The 20,341-nt window shown below is 42.9% G+C and overlaps 1 protein-coding gene and 1 long non-coding RNA gene across 3 annotated transcripts in view; one reads left to right on the forward strand and one right to left on the reverse strand.

Annotated features, from left to right (window-relative positions):
• LOC136636893 (uncharacterized) overlaps positions 1–16,181 on the reverse strand; it is a 57,688-nt gene extending 41,507 nt beyond the window's left edge. Inside the window, exon 1 of the long non-coding RNA XR_010793565.1 lies at positions 15,792–16,181. This is a non-coding gene — a long non-coding RNA (uncharacterized lncRNA). The remainder of the gene's footprint in view (positions 1–15,791) is intronic.
• Positions 15,877–20,341, forward strand: part of DYNC1I2 (dynein cytoplasmic 1 intermediate chain 2) — a 54,666-nt gene continuing 50,201 nt past the window's right edge. Inside the window, exons 1-2 of one of the 2 annotated variants that reach the window (XM_066612227.1) lie at positions 15,877–16,014; positions 19,150–19,267. In XM_066612227.1, the coding sequence (XP_066468324.1) occupies positions 19,160–19,267 (108 nt within the window). In that variant the 5' untranslated portion in view covers positions 15,877–16,014; positions 19,150–19,159. Of the gene's footprint in view, positions 16,015–16,088; positions 16,262–19,149; positions 19,268–20,341 lie in introns of those variants that run through there. The other variant, XM_066612226.1, reaches the window with a different exon arrangement.

The raw sequence follows: 20,341 nt of genomic DNA on the forward strand, positions 1-20,341 counted from the left end.
AGAGAATATATTTTGAATGTTTTGATAGCTTTGGCCCGTTAAAGTTGCTGGTTTGGGTTTTGCTATGTTATGTTGAGCTTATATCATATATATTATAGTCTTTATAAGAATGTGAACTTGCATGTTTTGAATTCGTTTTTCCTTCATTTTCAGTTACTGCTAATAGGTTCCTCTTAGGGTGGTGCTGTAGTTCAGTGATAATATACTTCGCTTGACATATAGAAGGTTCCAGGTACTATCCATGGCATCTCTGGGTAGGACTGGAAAAGACCTCTCTTGGAAACCTTGGAGAGCCAATGTCAGTCACTGTACATTGCACATGTGATAGCATGTGTGCACTCTCAGGGATAGGAAGTAGGCAATGAAATCAGGAGGTGGCAGAATTGAGATGAGTTCAGGTACCAGTATGACATGGACCACCCCCTACCTAAGGCAATTTCCTAGGTGGAAGTTCCATTTGAATATGAACCTTACCTCTAAATCAATATGCTTTATTTTATATCCAGATATTTGGAACATATTTTAGAAATTAATAACAGCAACACCAAGAACTATACAGTACCTCCAATGCCATCCAGTACTGCTGTAGCCACTTCCTCTAGTGGCTGGTGGTGGCTGCACTGGATGGCAGAGGAGGGGCATAATTCTGTGAAGGTGTTCCTAAGGCCAGAAATGACCCTGACATGAGGTTACTGGCTGGCTCAGGGAAATCACAAGATGGCCAGGGGGTCTGTACCCATGTCTGACCACCATCTTTCCTGGCCCACAACCTACATCTAGCTGGCCCCCAGCACCTCCACTGCCATCCAGTGCAGCCACCACCACCCACTAGAGGAAGTGGCCACAGCAGTACGCAATTGCATTGGAGGTAAGCATGAATTGAGTTGTGGACAATGTGTCTTAGTTTTTCCTTAACGACATCACAACTATTCTGACTGGCAATTTGGCACTGTGGTATCACCATGTTTTCCACGTGATCCCTGACTGGCTAGGATCACTCAGGGATAGAAGCCCAAGCAAGAAAAATGGCACCAAAGCACACAGAAGGGAAAACCACATATTTGAATAACAAGAAAAAGTAAGTCACAGTTAAGGGGCCCGTGGTGAATGCTTCACGCTTTCCAGAAGCTGTGTTTCCCCCTTGAACATTTTTTACCATGAACATTTGTCACAGCCCTAATCAAAGGAGGCTGTTCCTCTCTTTTGTATTATTCACTGTATCTGGGTTCCTATGAGTTCAAAAGCTCAGTGGAGAGTGACGTGCAGAAAGGCATTTGATTAAAACACATACACACAACTGTAACAGGGGGTTACAAGTGTTGTGTGCCAAAGTGTCAAGTAGTTTTGCCACTGCCAGAAGCCACAATTTTCCTTAGTTCAACAGGGAGACCTACTGATTTCAGATGCCAAGGCCCGTGTTCAATTTCTTGCTGGAAAGGCTTCCTCACAAAGAAGTATAATCTTTTGTTTGATGGATACTTTTCCATGTGCTGTTAGCACATCAGGCTTTGCAAATTTTATTTAATCTTAGCGGAATGCACTTATGCATTAGCTGATTTCACCTGCTGCTCTGCAGTTGGAATAACAATTTTGTTCCAAGGCTCTGTTCTGAACAGCTAATACAGTGACTTTCCAAAACAGTTTAACTGCTCCCAGACAAATATTTTTAAACTGATTCCCAAGTAATGTTCTTAACCCCAAAAAGCTGCAATCCTATGCACAATTACTTGGAAGTAAATGTAACTAAACTCAGTGAAACGTCCTGCTGAGCAAAGATGTATAGGATTGGGCTGTTGAAGAATACAGGGTTGCATACGTTGTATGATGAAGTATAGAAGGGCATAATATCTCTTCTCACAATGTATTCTTCCTTATTTTGTGATCCTTAGCATACTATTTTTTTCAGTTACAAAGAGGCAGCAACATCGTGAATGATACTTCAGAAATAAGCTTGAGTCCTGATCCATGATAAAACACAGCACCTGATTTTCCCTTCATGTACCAACCCATCCCAATTTCTAAACTGCTTTTAAACCCTTCTTCACCACTGACAAGTGGGAAAGTGGTTTGACAAGTCTGCTCTGACTAGAAAAGCAACTCCTAATGCAGCTTTCTATCTGAGTAAACCAAATTTTAGTTCAGCCTTTAACATCTTCTCCTCACCATACTGAGGAGGTCAGAGACTGGATATTTGAAAGTATTTTGTTACAGCATTAAGAATTGTTAGGTACAATACCCAAGAAACCTATACTTCTCCAACCCTGCTGAAATTGGTGGAATCCATGTTCTTTAACTATATAAATGTCAGCAAAGGAGATGTTCTAGATAGATTTATACTTTATAATGTACATATTATACATTATAATTTGCTCTTTTATAGGTGACTCAGAGCCCAGTCCTATCCAATTTTCCACTTCTGGTGCAGCTGTGCCAATGGGGGCCAAATTCTATCCAACTTTCCAGCATCGGTGCAGCTGCAATGCAGACCTGAGGTAAGGGGACAAATGTTCCCTTATGTTGAGAAGACCTCTGTGATTGCCTCCCCACCACAGGATGCAGTGCACGCCCCATTGGCACAGCTGCACCAGCACTGGAAAATTGGATAGGATTGGGCCCTAAGAGCTCAAATTTATGCTTGGTCTCTGATGCCGAATTAGTGTTCTGGCAGCAAAGCATTCATTATGGCATCATGACTGAACTGCACGTAGCCACATGATTCTGGGCTACTGCAGCAGACAACAAAGACTACCTCATGGTGGTCAGAAGAAAGTGTGGGGGTGGAGGGGAGCAGACTTTGGGCCCAATCCTATCCAATTTTCGAGTGCCGGTGCAATTGTGCCAGTGGGGTGTGCACTGCATCCTGTGGTGGACGGGCAGACTCTGGGACCTTCTTAGGATATGGGAACATGTGTTCTCTTGCCAGGAGGCATCATTGTGGCTACACTGGAGCTGGAAAGTTGGATATGACTGGGCCCTTAGTCAGTCTCACTACTTTCATTTTTTTCTTTAATGATGACCATAGCAGGAACAGGCAGGTGCTGTTGGAGCAAGAGAGTGCTACTATCTGTTTTGAAGAAATATCTTTTCCTGAGGATAGTATGCAATGCCATTGAATAAGGTGCTAATGCAGTGTTCCAGATGGATTCCTTGAGGTGCCAGTTAGGCACTGAATTTCCTTGCAGCTATACGTTCCTGTCACATGAACGTATATGTGCTGACACACAGCTGACATCGCATGCATTTGAGACCCAGTAGACTGACCCTCACCTCTTTACTTCCTCCAGTCTCTGTCATATCATCAGGGCATGCAACATTCAAAAATGACAGAACAGTATCATTACTAACAGCATTCCACACACTCAGTAACTGTGTTGCTTTATTGCTCTTTGAAAAATATTCAGATTTTTTGTGTTAGCAAATGTGTGACAATTTCAGCACAGAGAAAATAAAAGTGGACAACATATGGATGACAAAGCCATGGGAAACCACAACTGCTCCACAAAGAGCGAGTGAACAAAGCGTGACAATCCCAGACTGAGCACCCCAACTGAAAATGCCTTTAGTGAAAAATAAATGTTAAAAAACATGCTTTCTCATTGTTGTCTGGAAGCACCCACTGATTTTATTGCAGATTCTATCAACATAATTTATATATTCAAAAGTGGGAATTTAAGGCAAATTATTATCAAGAAGGAACCTGACTGTTTCTGGAATCATTACACTGGAATTAACTGGGTTTTATTCCTAAACCTTGGGACTGAGAAAGCTACTTCACTGTCGGTTGACATTCACCAAGACATAAAGAGAGCCTAATTACGTCCAAATATTTATTGCCATGTATTCCATTCAACCCAGCAAAGGATCAATTTCATCTAAAGCAGAGTATATTCCGCACCATCTTATGCAAAGCAGTGACCTTACTTGATTCAAATGCAAAACTGCCCATTCCTAGTGCAGATGAAAGTCACCAGGATAAAATGTTCAATAGAAAGATTACATTTCCAGTGGGGCAGAAAGGTATTTGCCAGTGTCTCATAATGGCTTTGATATAAACATCCTGGATTTCAATCAGCATGAAGACAGAATGGCAATAATCCCATAGAGAGATTGTAGCCAAGGCTTTGTCATCTGCAACATTATGCATGCTTCCCCCCCCCCCCATCATACATTACAATAAAATCTTAAAGATTTTTCAGGAGGAAAGAAATAGAAGAAAATAACCTTATAGTCATTTCAACGTCAGACATATGATGCATCTGGTGATGTCTGCCTTGCCTGATAACTTTGCAACTGGGAGGCGAAGGTTACATCATTTACATTATTTCCAGCAAAAATGAAAAGCACAGAATTCTTTGAACTGGAAGTGTCCCATCAATTCTTCCACCCTCCGTGGCTCACCTCCTATCATTACTATGGCATCCTTGCTCTCTGATGCATTTGATCCTTGTCTATAAGACACAATTTGTCTCCTTAATGGAAATGTATGAAATTTGCTTTAAAAGATTTCATGGGCCTAAGCGCAAGGTCCTTGGAACATTCCATGAATGCCTTTTTAGGAAATGCACAATTTGGATGTTTTAAAAGGAAGTTTTTGTTTAGCAGAGACAAAAGAGTCTTGTGGCACTTTAAAGACTAACAGATTATGACACATGTAATCATTTCATGTGTGCACACACACATGCTCATAATATGACTATAGCAACGCAATCCAAAGTGAATCCCTGCATGGTGATGCAGTGGCCCTGGCACAAGCTACATTCATCTCCTTGAGCCCCAAGAGCTGCAACACATAAACTCAGATCTGCACCAGGATATCACTTGCACACGTGTGCACACCCACATAGGTGGATCAGGTCCAGGAAGATTTGGATACAGCAAGAGCTGGTGCCACTAATCCTGCCCCCCTCTTGAGACCGATCTGCCAAATCCCACCCCTGTCAGCCTCACCCAGCCCCACTGGCCCTTTTCAACCCCCTCTACACCCCCATCTTGCTTCTGGGTTAACTTAGGACACGATATTGAACTCAGTGCACTGGCTTACCACCGGCGCGCACGTTTGCAAACCCTTACCACTGGCCCAGCGCCAGAGGTGGCCCAGTGCAAGCCTGCACCGGGCCAGCTTTGGCGCTGGCCCCATGTTCTGCCTCTGGTGGTCGCCCAGACTGCCAGGCAGTGAAAAGGTGGGCGGGGGGAGCCGTCCTGGGGGGAAGGCCAGGCAGAGGGCGGGCAGGAGGCATGGCAGAGGGAGGGAACAGGGCGGGAGGGGGCGAGACTGGCAGAGGTCAACTCCACTGGATCCTGAGTCCATGTTGGGCCAGGCAACCCAACACGGGACTCTTCAATTCAAATTGAAGAGCCCCTGCAGAATCCCCACCAAATCAAGAGCCCCTGCAGAATCACGTAGCCCCATTGTGGGGCTATTTCCCTTACTTGGGGGAAGGGGATGAAAGTCCCCTTCTCCTGCGGAGATGGCAGCAGCTGCCTGGGGTGCACAGGATACTGCAACAATTGTTTTTGACACTATGGCAGCCCAGCACTCCAGGCAGCTTGGGATAGGGCTGTTACTTGCTCCGGCAGGCTTCACAATAGCCACCGGTGTAGCAAAGTACGGTACAAACCCTTTCCTCCTTCCTGGGTGTACAACATTGATGTTATCCCCACTGTCCCCTGGTGCCAGAGTGAACAATGCAAAACGAACACAATTCCTCTACCCAAAATACACTTAACAAAGATTAGTCACATAACCAGAAAAGGAAAACACAGCTGCCTTATGTAACAAAAAGTGGATGTTTTAAACTCAAAACTGACCAAAGAGACTGATTGTTCTGAGAGACAATGAGGTGTTATTATGACACAGCATGAAACCACTAAAACGTTAGTATGAGTTATCTCATTTCCAAGCATCAGAGCTAATACTGAGGCACGATGACCTTTGACCCTAGACTGTAAAGTCACTGGATAGCTAAGTAAAGTATAAGCAGAGTAGAAAGAATTATTTTAAAAACCTTATAGCCCAGAGATATTATAGCATAACACACAATGGTAGAGAGCTGCTTGATTTTAGAAACAAAAGCTCAAAAGCTTAAAAGTCTGGCTAAAGCATGGAAACACAGAGAATGGTAAAAACTGCTTGAAAGAATTATTTTTAGAAGCTGTTTTTCTAGTTTCATAGAAGTTTCACAGAAGCTGGGATTTTGATACACTTTGGAATTTGGAAAAGGGAGTCATATCTAAGGCAAAGATAGATAAACTCCATCTTGGCAGAAGCACATGTCTGCCAAGGACACTACTATGCCTGGTGCCAATGCTCACTTATGTTATTCTTCTATGCTTTCAAAGGAAAAGACACATATAGATAAAATAGTCTTTGCCTTAAAGTGTAACCAACATATATGGGGACATATGGGGACATGGTAGTTATTAGAAGTAAGTCTTAAAGAACCAAAATGCTTGATTTTAGAAAAGCCTTAAGAAAACAGACAAAAAGAAGTAACATCCTTATCAGTTGGCAAGGTTTCTTGGCAAACTAGTACGGTGTCTGGCTAGCTAGCCACAAACACCTGCAGGAGATGAATTTAGAAAAAAAGAATACTTTTAATTAGATAAACAAGAGCATCCTTGAGAATCAGTCTTTGTTTGAATTGCAACTGAAATGGAGAAATGAATGTTTAGAAGGATTGGTGCAGGTTTGTGCAGAGAAAGAGAAAGAGAGGCCTAGTGCATGTAATGTCTGAGTAACTTGTTTGAAGGTAAATGGGAAAAGGATTTGTTAAAAAGAAAATGTGATGCAGTGAAAGTTTGGCTTGTTTTATGTTAAAATATATGAAAAATCACAAGAAGCTGGCTGAAGCCTTCGCTCAAAGAGATTACACTTTAGCAGCTAGGCAGAAGAGGGAAGAGGTCACTTCTAGCAAGGATATACACCACTATAGATCCCACCCATGTACTCAAAGTAACTGGTCACAATAGTCATATAGAATTAAGAGTGAAACTGTTAAAAGAAGTTTAATGAACTTGGTTCACAAAGATTTGCAAAGGAACCCACAGTGTTTTACTAAAACCAGAAGAGATAAGATGGGTGGCTCAAGTAAGGCCATCCTAATTAGGAAGGGCTTGAAGGGAATATATGCCAATAAATGAGTCAGAAGTTCTGCCAAAATAGGGTCTCCACACCCGTGTCTAAGTGTTTTTGTGTTCTCTTTAATGAGGATGTTACAGCAAACCCTACTGGTTTTTGAAAACTTTTGGAAATTGTGTAATTTTGGCTAAGTTTTAAGGTGAAACCCCACCTGTATGTAAATCAGAACCAATCAATGGTTTGCTCACTTATTGCCCACCTATTTTCTATCTTCTGTGTAAATGGTATTTTATCTATAGCCTATTAAGAGTTAGCCCCATCTATGATGTCAAACTTTCAGCGAATAAGAAGTCTAGATTTTCAGACAAAGCACCATGTGGTATAAAGGTTAAGGACCAGTGTTCAGACGGGGTCCATGCTTTGGACATGAGTTCTGTGGCCAAATGTATACAATTCAAATAAAAGCCTGTGAACCTTCATCCCTGTGTACCAAGTCGTTCTGAGTTATCTGCCTTGCAACAATACTAGAACTCTTTTGCAGTTGTATGACTCACAGATGTGATAGTGTCCCAGTGTTGGCCACTGGTTTTTTGTTGGTTACTGATTTGTTGGGTGACCTGTACTATTAGATATTTAAATATACAAACAAACAAATAAATAAGGTTAATGGGGGTGACACCAACCCTAGTAATGCATTTAGGCTGTGTGTATGATATTGTAATTTATTTCTGTATGGTTTGGTATGGGAAGAGAACCATCATGGGGGTGACACAGTGAGCTTTTGCACTGAGTGTCACAAAACCTAGTGATGTCTCTGCTTTATTCTAATCTTTGCAAGCTGATTTCTGAGTAAACACACATAAGGTTGGGTATATAGATAGACACAGACATACTTTGTATATGCAGAGTTTACATTTGGAGATTTTAAAACGAGGAACAGAATAAAATAACCCCAGCAGTGTTTTAGAGCAATTTCTCCTGTGCCATTATGGTCTATCCAGATGAACAGGCTGCAAATGCAGAGGTGCTGCCTTCTATATCCAAAATACCTTGTGTAAAAAGGACCTTTATCTCTGTTGCCAGGAGTACTTTTAGACCAGCATTTGAGCCCATGTGATTTTCCCTCTGGAAACAATACAAAGCTGCTTTTCAGTTAAAAATAAAGGCTGAGCATCTTACCGAAGACTGACAGACCGGACAGATTGACTCCACAGGAAATTGAATGTTAAGAGCCATGGTGACCTGTGGAGATGGCACCTATGGTTAAAAGTATTTACGGAATAAAAATTTGTCAGCAAGAGAACACTAACTGTTCTGAACAAACTTACCAGCAAAATACACCTTACACATGCACCTCTCAGGCTTTAAGCAACAACGTGCTGTAATGGTTTAAATCTCTAGCATTATCTGGTGTGTGCTTTCTCATTATTTTATCCTGGCAATGTTATACACATCACATCAAAAGCGGCGACATGTAAAAGTCAGGCTCAGACTGCTGAGAACTGGGATGGTTCTCCTGCAGATAGGCAGAAAATGCTTTTTGAAGGGGAGTACTGCTGGCTGTCTTTCTTCTCTCGCTTATCTGTGCTCATCTCTCCCTCACAGCTAATTGTCTCTTAAAGGGGACAGGAGGAGGGGAAGGAACAGGGGCCTAAAAGATTGAGGGAAGATAAAATATATTGAAACATCTGCTATTAAAACACTTAATTTGATGGACTAAAAAATAGAAAAGGAGAGCCTCCCTTTATGACGTCTGCATTTTAATTCAGATGCTCAGTCTTTTTTATATTTATCAGTACACAAAACTTGAAACAAAATTGCAAAGCACAATTCAGATAAGACATTGTAAAATGAAAATCTTTACAAACTGGCTCATCTCTTGAAAAGCTTATCCTCGTATTCTCAATCAATTTGAAGAGGGATTTTTGCATTGTGGATCAAGCAGTCATATAAAATTTAATTTTATATTGTCTTTTGGAAAACTTGGCATATCCCTCCATGTCTCCCCCCTCCCCCCACAACAGCTGGGACATACACCAAATGCAGACTAATGGAAAGGGTACAGATGAAAAGAAAAAGATATACAGTAATCTACAATACATCTTAAAATGCTTCCTTTTCTGCTGATCTTTTTTGGTGTTTTCATTTTTTTTGCTTTTAGGAACCATTGCAACAGCAGAGGTTTTGGGCCTTTTAAAAAGCTTTCATTTTCTCTTCTCTTAACCACATAATAGGAAGAAAATTAGAGTACTGTACCTTCTATACCAAACTAAGGAAAGAGGAACTTGCCTCGTATTTTTTTAACCTGTATGCCCATTTTCTATAATGTTCCGCAGTGAATCACTCCTAAGTGCTTGTCCATTCATGAGTGTGTGTTTTTTGTGGCAAAGGTTAGTAGATTGCAGGAGTGCTCATCTCAGGAGCTACTCGTAATTCACAATCACCTTATTTTGACACTAAAGAAGGAAATGTGTATCAGGCAAGGGGAATAATAGGAAAAGAATGTATTAGCAGTGTAACAAATATAAAGGGAAAAGCAGAGACTAGAACAATAATAACAATAATACGGCAGGAAGACTTTTATTTTCCAAAAGACTAGACTATTGGTTAATGCACTTCAGTAGATCTCTGAAATACAAGGACTGTCGAATTTAGAGAAATATAGCAGTTCACCAAAAGGATGTGCAGAATTATCACAGCTGGAAAACACACACACACACACACACACACACTCCCAAACAATGTTACTGTGACTGAACTAATGTTAACAGCCTCTGCAAGAGCTCCTAAACATCCATTCTGCACTATTCAGTTAGGTGACAATGGGTTGTTAAGAACTGGTCAGACACACAGTCAATACCTAGTCCAATTAATGCTGAAATCCCACCTACGTGAAAGTAAGTCCCCCTTAAATCAGCAGACCTTGCATCTGCTCCAATCCTGTTTACTTAGAAGCCCGCAAATTTTAACAAGGCTTCTACCAAGTCAATGGCCTTAGATCTAAATACCCCAAGTGTGCTTCACAGAATTATTTAGAGATCATGACAATTATATAGCCACCCAAACAAAAGGTATAAAACCATATAAAGTCTACATGTTGACACAGTAATTGAATTCTATGAATGGCGAGGTGGTAGAAGTTCGGTGTCATCTAGCTTTTAGTAATTCAAGGGATCTCTCAGATATACTGAAAATCAGTTGATCTACTGGAATGAAAGTAAGAATATATAAGACTATGCTATAGTTTAGAAATGTTGGTGTGCAATTGGCAGTATATTCTAAAGAAACATTTTTTAATGCAGCCTTGGAAGCAAACCTACAAAGATAACTAGCCCACCTGGCTGCCCATACATGCCTTACTGAAGGAGAACACGATGAGAGATAGGTTAAAGTCTTAGCAACTTTAAAAGTTGCAAGTCTAAAGCTGCATGAAAACAAGTGCCTACTGCACCAGAAAGAACTAACATCTGGGACATCACACAGACTAACTGTAAACTCTGTTTCTAAGAAGTAAGTCCTTAACTCAAGAATTAGCCAACCAAGATACACTACAGAACTGAAAAGATTTTTGGGCATAGTATACCATTTGTGCAGATCTTTGCCAATATTGGCAGAAGTGCTACATTCCTTGAATGAACTGGTCAAATGCCATCTGGTACTGGGACCACAAACAAGATGAAACCTTCACAAGTGTAAAACAGCTTCCAATAGAGAAGTAATACTTGTATGTGAATGTCAAACTCTGAATTGTTGTATGTGCCAATGCTAGTAGCTATGATTTAGGAAGAATATTAATCCAATCAGTGGTGTAGCTAGCCACCCTGGAGCCTAGGACAAAGTTAAAATGATGCCCTCTGATCACACCTGGAAGTGATATCACCCACTTTATTTAAAAATTGAAAAATAAAAAAAATCCTCCGTCTCCTCCACTCCATCCCCCTCCTGCTTGCCCCCCAAGTTCCCCAATTGCCTCCCAAGCCTCCAGAGCAAGGGCAGCAAACAGCCAGAGATTGCGATTGCCACTGCTTCTCTTGCAGTGTGCTGTTCTTCCCAGTACTTTTTGCAAGATGCACGAGTGACAATTGCAGGAGGGCACAATCGCACAGGAGAGTGGCCAGACTGTTGTCCCCAGGCAGCCTGCAGCCTGGTGCAATTGCTTCCCCTGCATCCCCTCTAGTTATGCCACTGCAACATGAAGAAGAGCTATAGCCAGTATCTTATTATTTCAGAATATTAACAGATCCAGAGTCTGGTCATGTCCAGATAAAAAAGGAATGTTAACAGCAGTTTGTAAAAGGTTCTCAAAGTACCTCTGTGAGCTGCAGTCCTTTAAGTTTTATATGGATCATAAAACCTTGGTATCTTTGATAAACTGTAATTGTTCGAATTTTGTACCAATAAGGTATCAAGACTTATTCTGATGCAATATAACCCTTAGGTATGGTAGAGACCAGACACTTGTAGTAACAGACACATTTTCAAGACTTCCACTGAAAGTCTCAGAGCCTGAATCAACTCAACTTATTGGGGATGTTGACAATTACAAAACAACACTACAAGCTTAAAAACCAATTTCAGATTCATTACTTCAATTTGTACAAGATTTCACCACCTCTGACACAGAACTACATGAAGTGGTTAATTATGTGAGAAATGGCTGGCTGCTGCACATCAGACAAATTCAAATTCCAACATACAAAATGTTGTTCTGTATGCCTAGATTAATACTAGTTACCATTAATCATCCGGAATCTCTGGCATTCATTGTACACCAGGGCTCCCAGTAATATCTACATTCTCTGCATTACAATTTATTTTCTAGTAGATAATTAAGCAATTCAAGTTGAATAACCAATTTTTTGTTTGTTTGTTTGTTTGTTTGTTGGCCCAGAGTATCAAGCTACAGTCATCTCTGGAAAATGATTGGCAATAGTGTTCCTTCCATGAGCATTGTCAGTAAAGCTGCTAAAGTCTGTCAAAAAGAGAGACAGTTATTAAGGATATCTGTACAACTGACACTGAGATTATGGTGTCATGTTGCACCACTCCCACCAGCAGATGTATAAAATCATCCTGAGAATGCCTTTGTATATCCTGCTGTCAACCAGCTTTGGAGCAAGGTAAGCTGTCTCCTAATATAAGAAATGGTGAGTAGTTATTCATTCAAGTTTTCCCTGATAAGTACTGACAATTTAACCAAAAAGGGGTTGCTTTCATGGCTGGACTGATGCACTTCTCAGCCTTTCTCTGGTTGATCTCAAAACACATTGATCTCAAAACAACAAGTTGATCTCAAAACACATAGACGAACAGGCCTTGCTGAGGGAGAATCAGCATGGCTTCTGTAAGGGTAAGTCTTGCCTCACAAACCTTTTAGAATTCTTTGAAAAGGTAAACAGGCATGTGGATGGGGGAGACCCGTAGACATTATATATCTGGACTTTCAGAAGGCGTTCAACATGGTCCCTCACCAAAGGCTACTGGAAAAACTCCACAGTCAGGGAATTAGAGGACAGGTCCTCTCATGGATTGAGAACTGGTTGAAGGCCAGGAAACAGAGAGTGGGTGTCAATGGGCAATTTTCACAATGGAGAGAAGTGAAAAGCGGTGTGCCCCAAGGATCTGTCCTGGGACTGGTGCTTTTCAACCTCTTCATAAATGACCTGGAGACAGGGTTGAGCAGTGAGGTGGCTAAGTTTGCAGACGACACTAAACTTTTCCAAGTGGTGAAGACCAGAAGTAATTGTGAGGAGCTCCAGAAGATCTCTCCAGACTGGCAGAATGGACAGCAAAATGGCAGATGCGCTTCAATGTCAGTAAGTGTAAGGTCATGCACACTGGGGCAAAAAATCAAAACTTCACATATAGGTTGATGGGTTCTGAGTTGTCTGTGACAGATCAGGAGAGAGATCTTGGGGTGGTGGTGGACAGGTCGATGAAAGTGTTGACTCAATGTGCGGCGGCAGTAAAGAAGGCCAATTCTATGCTTGGGATCATTAGAAAAGGTATTGAGAACAAAATGGCTAATGTTATAATGTCGTTGTACAAATCGATGATAAGGCCACACCTGGAATATTGTGTCCAGTTCTCGTCGCCGCATCTCAAAAAAGACATAGTGGAAATGGAAAAGGTGCAGAAGAGAGCGACTAAGATGATTACGGGGCTGGGGCACCTTCCTTATGAGGAAAGGCTATGGCGTTTGGGCCTCTTCAGTCTAGAAAAGAGGCGCCTCAGGGGGGACATGATTGCAACATACAAAATTATGCAGGGGATGGACAGAGTGGATAGAGAGATGCTCTTTACACTCTCACATAACACCAGAACCAGGGGACATCTGCTAAAATTGAGTGTTGGGAGAGTTAGAACAGACAAAAGAAAATATTTCTTTACTCAGCTTGTGGTTGGTCTGTGGAACTCCTTGCCACAGGATGTGGTGATGCCATCTGGCCTGGACGCCTTTAAAAAGGGGATTGGACAAGTTTCTGGAGGAAAAATCCATTACGGGTTACAAGCCATGATGTGCATGTACAACCTCCTGATTTTAGAAATGGGCTATGTCAGAATGCCAGATGCAAGGGAGGGCACCAGAATGAGATCTCTTGTTATCTGGTGTGCTCCCTGGGGCATTTGGTGGGCCGCTGTGAGATACAGGAAGCTGGACTAGATGGGCCTATGGCCTGATCCAGTGGGGTTGTTCTTATGTTCTTATGTTCTAAAACTTTTCAAAGTTTGATTATCTCATTCTTGTCTGTATCCCAGTGAGTGAGCTTACTATCTAGTATGTGTTCTTAAGATTACAATTTTATAGTATCAGGTTCATATGAATCACCACTTTTCTTTATAAAATACTGTACAGAAAGGGCCACTGGAAAAGGATTGGGTCCCCATTCATGCGTATTGTGAAAGCTAGGCAGTGATAATGCACACATTTTTTATCCAAGGCGTGTTTCTTTTACACAAGAGTATACCAGAAACCGAGAATAAAAGTTTATGTAAGGAGTAGTCCCCAGTCTCTCTTTACAAGACTCTCCACAAATACCCATGCATTTTTCACATTTGTTCATGGTGAACAGTGCATGTGTCACACATCAGTCCAGATTAGGCACGTTCCAAAGGGCCATCCCTCCCGACTGTCTGCAGTTGCTCCACCCATCACCAAGTAAGCATCCCATGACTTACTGGTAGGTACAGAGAGGAGTAGCACTGGAACTGTGTGCCCCTTTTCCTGGCACTGGCCATTTTAAAATTTCCAAATGCCATGTCTTTGAGAAAGAAGATGAACTGCAGCAATGGCTGCTCCATTCCCCACTTCCTAGTAAGCCACAGGACACCAACCAGGCAATGAGGGTGGTGGAAGCAGCTGCCACAGCAGCCACATTTAAGGAGAGCTCTTCAGTGGTGCAAAGGAGAACTCCTACCCAGTTTCTAGGCAGTCACAGGAGTGGATAGCAGATATATGTGCCTGCACCTGTATGTAAAAGAAGCCCCTACCAGGGTTTGCGCCTGAGAGCCCCCATCAAGCTGATCCTGATTCTAATGCTGAATATAAAAATCTTTAATGTCACTTTGGCCTCTCCCATATATTTGAAAATTTGAAAATTGACCTCTCCCATATCTTGAAATATGATGAACATTTGCATATTTTCTCTTCTGTCATTTGCAGTTAATGCAGTTAATGAGAACAAAGTGCTGATTTCTGACCATCAGCTGCTTAATGATGTCACTTTCTGGTTAATGATGTCACTTCCGGCCCTCAGCAGGCACCCTGAATGCTAACTTCAGCCCTCTGTATGAAACAAGTTTGACACCCTTTTTTTTTACCTGTTGTGATACTTAGTACTCGATAATAAAGCTTTGTAAGCCGCCTTGGGCATTTGCTTTGGCATGGGAAAAGTGGGATATAAATTTCTTAAATAAAGTTTATTCAAAACATAATTTGAAATGTTTCTCGTCTTTAAGCCACTGATTAAGGGCCCAATCCTATCTAATTTTCCAGCATTGGTGCAGTTGCAATGCAGCCCCGAGGTAGGGGAACAAATGTTCCCATACCTTGAGGAGGCCTCTGTGACTGCTGCCCCACCACAAGATGCAGCGCATGCCCCATTGGCACAGCTGCACCGGCACTGGAAAACTGGATAGGACTGGACCCTAAAGCACATTGTAGGATCTAGTCCCAACGTTTTGCTTGCAGCTGTGGAAAGCATCTTTGGGGTTACAAAGAATGTGCATCATCTCAACTGTTACCTGGCCAGCAGCTTAACTGCCAGTTCCTGCTTTACAGGCCAATCCTATGCATGTCTATTCAGAAGTAAGTCCCATTAGAGTTAATAGGGCTTACTCCCAGGAAAGTGTGGATAGGATTGGCCTGTGAATTATTAAAGGCAAATTCTTTCCTGGGAGTAAGCTCCATTGACTCGAATGGAACTTACTTCTGAGTGCTGCCAGGGCCCACTCCTATCCAACTTTCCAGAACTGGTGTAGCTGCAGTGCAGGCCTGAGGTAAGGGGACAAATGTTCCCATACCTTGAGGAGGCCTCTGTGACTGCTTCCCCACCACAGGATGCAGTGCACGCCCCATTGGCACTGCTGCATCAGCACTGGAAAATGGGATAGGATTGGGCCCCAATCAGTAACAAAGGCGCTTGCCAGTCCCAGTGTGTACCAGGCAGATCCTCATCTGACACTTCCCAGCATGCACTGCTCCACCTCTTACCCGTAGGACAGCTTTCTGTTGACAGCTGGTAAGGGGAGGTGCCTTTGCCGTGCTGCCTGCTGGGAATTATAGTCTTCCCCCCCAAACGACGTACATGGGGTCATAAGCGGATTGAAGAAGTTACATTGTCTTGTCACCTGACAGAAGACTTCCTCGTGGGCTCTGAGGCGGTGGTCGGGCGCCCCTTGAGAGCGGGAAGGCGCGTGCACGCACCAAGTCAAAGGTTGGTGCTCCCCAACCGTCCCTCGCCCTGCGCACGCGCAGTCCTCCACATTCCAAGCACCCGGTACAGAGCGGCTGGCCCGCTTTGTGGAGGGTCATTCCGGCGCATGCGCTTTCCGTCAGGCGATGCTGAGGTGTCTCTCCGGCGGGGCTGGTTCCAGGTCTCCGTGCTCGGAAGCTCTTCGTTGTCTCCTCCTCCCCCCCCCTTTGTGAAGAAGCCTTCAACGGGCCCCAAGCCCTCGTGCCAGGTCAGCACAGCCCGTGTTTGCCGCCCCCGCCCCACCTACCGGGCCTGGCTTGGGCTGCCTCGGGAGCTGTCCCACTTCGCCTGTGTGGCCCCGGAGGCGGTTGGGCTGGGAGTGGGGGGAGGGGGCAACGGTCGGCGCTTTCGGCGCGTGCACGCGGGAGGGAGGGGCGGTTGGTGTGGGGGACGACCTGCCACGCGCGCGCGGCTTCTTCCTGCCTTCTTCCGCAGGGCAGCAGAGTCTTGGCCTTTGGGCGGCTTCTCCGCCTCTGGGAACAGCACGCGCGCTAGGGCGCGCCCACCTCTGCTGATGTCACTGCGTTGTCAAGGGTGCAGTCCTCTCCACACTTACCTGGGAGTAAGCTCCACTGACTCTAGTGGGACTTCCTTCTGAGTAGACATGCATAGGATTGGGCTGTGCAACAGTTTCAAAGCAACTGTGTGGGTGTGTGCAGAAGGCCCCCCCCCCCAAACAGGGGCAGATCCAGTGTTTGTGTTTGGAAGGGACCATGAGCACTACCAACTCTAGAGCACAGGTCAACCAGGCGGGTAGACCTGGTCTCTAGGTTGAACTTCATGTCTTCTGTGGCTCAGGTTTGCTGGGTGGGTAGACCTGAATTCCCGCCTGGACTTGGATCTACGGAGATCTGGGGGGATCTACCGAGATCTGTAAGTTTACCTACCTACTGGCTAGGTAGACCTGGGCTCCCACTCCACCTCTTTAGCTGGGTAGACCTGGGCTCCTAGCCGTGCTTGGACTGTTTACTGTCTGGGTAGGTGTCCGTCCCCTCTGGTGTCATTTTGGAGGTGCAACACACCCATGGCCCCTTTTTGGATCCGCCCCTGCAGGACCTGTCTCTACACAGAAAGCAGTCCAGCTGTGTATTTTTGCCTTGTGCCTCACTTTTGTGTTTTCCAGCGGGGGAAAAAGGTCAGGGTGACTACCTAAATATACAGTAAAATGTTTGAGTGGCTGTGGCTTTTTATGACAAGAATAGGAGAAAAGTGCATGCTGTCACAAAAACAATATTTCAAAATTAGACTCAAAGTTGCTGAGTCCAGTGTTTCTCAATGTTTGTCCTCCACAGCACCAGTGGACATGGTCCACCATTTTGAAGTACCACTGGAAGTACCTGACAGTGACATCATCACCAGTTACTTCTGGGCTGGGAGGCCAGAGCAACATGACAGGCACCAGTAAGCGGCTCAGGTGGACAGGAGGGCTTTTTCAAGTTCAGAAAAGCTTGCTTTGGAGCTCTGTCTGCTGAGGCATGCCTCCTACTGTTGTTTGTTGTGTTGTGTTCCTGATCTCGCTGCTGGGCAGCAGGTGTCGAGGGGTCCCATGAGTACCACCAGCCACCGTCTCGCGCACTAGTAGTGTAACCTGTACCACTGGTTGAGAAACACTGAACCCTCTAGTCTTATTCTGGAAGCTATTTAAAGTGATAGGACTAAGTAAAATACATTTCCCAGTCAAGCAGGTATCAAAGACTACCCCCCCCACCGTGTGTTCACATACCTAAAGCAGTGGTTCCCAGAGTTTTAGCACTGGAACTCACTTTTTGGAATGAGAATCTGTCTGGAGCCACCGGAATTTATGTCATGACCAGAAGTAACATCATCAAGCAGAAAAATCCTAGACTAGAATCCTATCCACACTTACCCAGGTGTAAGTCTTATTTACTATCATTGTTAAAAGCATATACATACTAGCCTATTAAAAGTGCAGACCTTTAACATTTCCCTAAATGCATCAAGTCTAATATATTAAAAATAAAATATTGAAATGAATGGGGACCCACCTGAAATTGGCTCATGGACCACCTAGTGGGTCCTGACCCACAGTTTCAGAAACACTGACCTAAAGGCTTTCAGGACAGTATCTAATTTTGGGCAGGCTTGAGGCAGCCCAGTACCTTTCACTTTAGAAATTAAAACTGAAGAGTAGATGTATTTGGGATGTCACCGTATATCCCTTCTGGGCTAATAGAATGAATTGCTATGTATTGGTGCTAAAGTACATAACTGCAGGAGTTCAGTTTACGATCATTTGCATTACTTTTTTCAATTCCAGGTAATCTTTTTCTGTATAAAAAACTGTTAAGAGTGTTTTGTTTTTTTTGAAGCAAAAAATTTTGGATTCCATACTAATAAATTTAGTGGAGTGTGGCTTATTCTCTTAACTGTATTCCCCACTTCTCTTCAAATCTATATTCTAATTTTAAGCCATTTCTGCCTAATGTTGCATATACGTAACAGGGCTGAAATGTGTACACCTGTTAGCTGGGCAGAAGTGGGTTAATATGCACTTGCACCTGTATTGGATAAGTGTGAAGTCAAAGCATAAAGTCACAGCTTGTAGCGTGGTGTACTATAGTTTGTAACATCTCTTGCAATTACTAGGAGTGTCAGAGCTTTAAAAAAACTGCATCCTTGCATAGCATATTAGATTTTGCAGATATCAGATGTTTCCTGCCTTCCCCCATTGAAGTGTACTTATAGTTGTACTTTTCCCCATTTGTATACTGTCCTATGTTAAGATTTTTGTTGCTGATGTCAAAGTGGCCTCAGAGATGTATTTGCTTATCTTTGTTACAAAAAATATTGTCTGGTTATAAGCATATACTGCATTTCAGTGCTCTCCTTTTTGCTTTTAGTAGAGGTTTTTACCTTGGAATGCTTGACTAGTTCACATGCCAATAAAGCAGAGATGGAAGTTCTTGTATTTTGTGCAAAACAAATATGTGGTATGGAGAAGGTCCACCAGTGTCCTGGTTTTCCTATGATAGTGCACTTGTGCTGAGGAATTGTATTTTGATAGATTCACAAAAGGACTTTCAACTTCATTTCTGTATATATAATTCTGCATATGATAAACTCATTTGTTGGCAGGTTCCTAATCATGTCGGACAAAAGTGAGCTGAAAGCAGAGCTGGAGCGCAAGAAGCAACGCTTAGCTCAAATCAGAGAGGAGAAGAAGAGAAAAGAGGAAGAAAGAAAGAAAAAGGAAGTAAGGACTCTTGTCAGGTTCCATTAATTGGAAAATTATTTTCACAACCTGTGATGTGAAATTCTTAAGTCTACTCATGTACAGCAGTTGCAAGGGCTGCAATTTGAGTCAGAATTTAAGTTGTTTTCTGCAAACTGGCAGTTTAGGGTTAAATTTCTGCTTTATAACAGTGATTTTCAGCAGCTAAAACATTACATGGAAGTAAAGAGTTAAATTCAGTTGCTTCTACTCTCATCTTGGATAAAAATGGCAAACTGCAGGTTAAATACCAAATCTAAATTATCTAAAACATCACTGAGCATATTAGATGCACAGGAAGTATCTAAGATGACTTAATTACCTTGATTGGATTTCTTTTTATAATGTTGTAAATGAAATAGATGGCAATTTGTAAGTGATTCTCTCCTTAAGTTAAAAAAATACTCAGAATTCAGACATGGTAGTGGTACAATCCGATATCTTTTCTAATAGTAAGGACTAAGCAGCATACTATGATTAAGAGGTGAGCTGGCCCTTTTAAAAGCATTGGTAAATAAAGAGCATGGGGGAGTGGGTAACTATCTGGAGCAGACGTCCAGTGATGGGCTAGGTAGATGTTGTTACTTTGCCTCCACCATGATTCTGGTCCAGATTGTGCTGTGCCTCTCCACCTACGCTATTTACCATAAGTGTTTTTACAGCAATAAGCGGGTGTGGTCAAGGAGTCAGAGAGTGGAGCTCTGGTACTTTTCCTACAGCAGGAGTGATGATATCAGCAAAAGCACTGCCTTTGGAACCTTTTTCCAAAAGACCTTAGCTGAGAGGAAGCATCTGGTTCAGCAGGGGAGAAACAGAAATTTCTTGAGGAGCATATTTTAATATCGGGGTCATCCGCTTTCCAAATGGTTGCCAGAAAGACAGTATGTAGCTCATGTTACATCAAGGCTGCAAATGTGTGCAATTTTTCCTGGGAGTAAATTCTACTGAATACAGTGGAACTTGCTTTTGAATGAACATACATAAGCTGATGCAACAGTATAATCCTTTGCATGTCTATTCAGAAGTAAGCCTCATTGAGTTCAGTGGGACTTCCTC

The sequence above is a fragment of the Tiliqua scincoides genome, chromosome 1 (genome assembly GCF_035046505.1).
Source record: "Tiliqua scincoides isolate rTilSci1 chromosome 1, rTilSci1.hap2, whole genome shotgun sequence".
NCBI lineage: Eukaryota > Metazoa > Chordata > Lepidosauria > Squamata > Scincidae > Tiliqua > Tiliqua scincoides.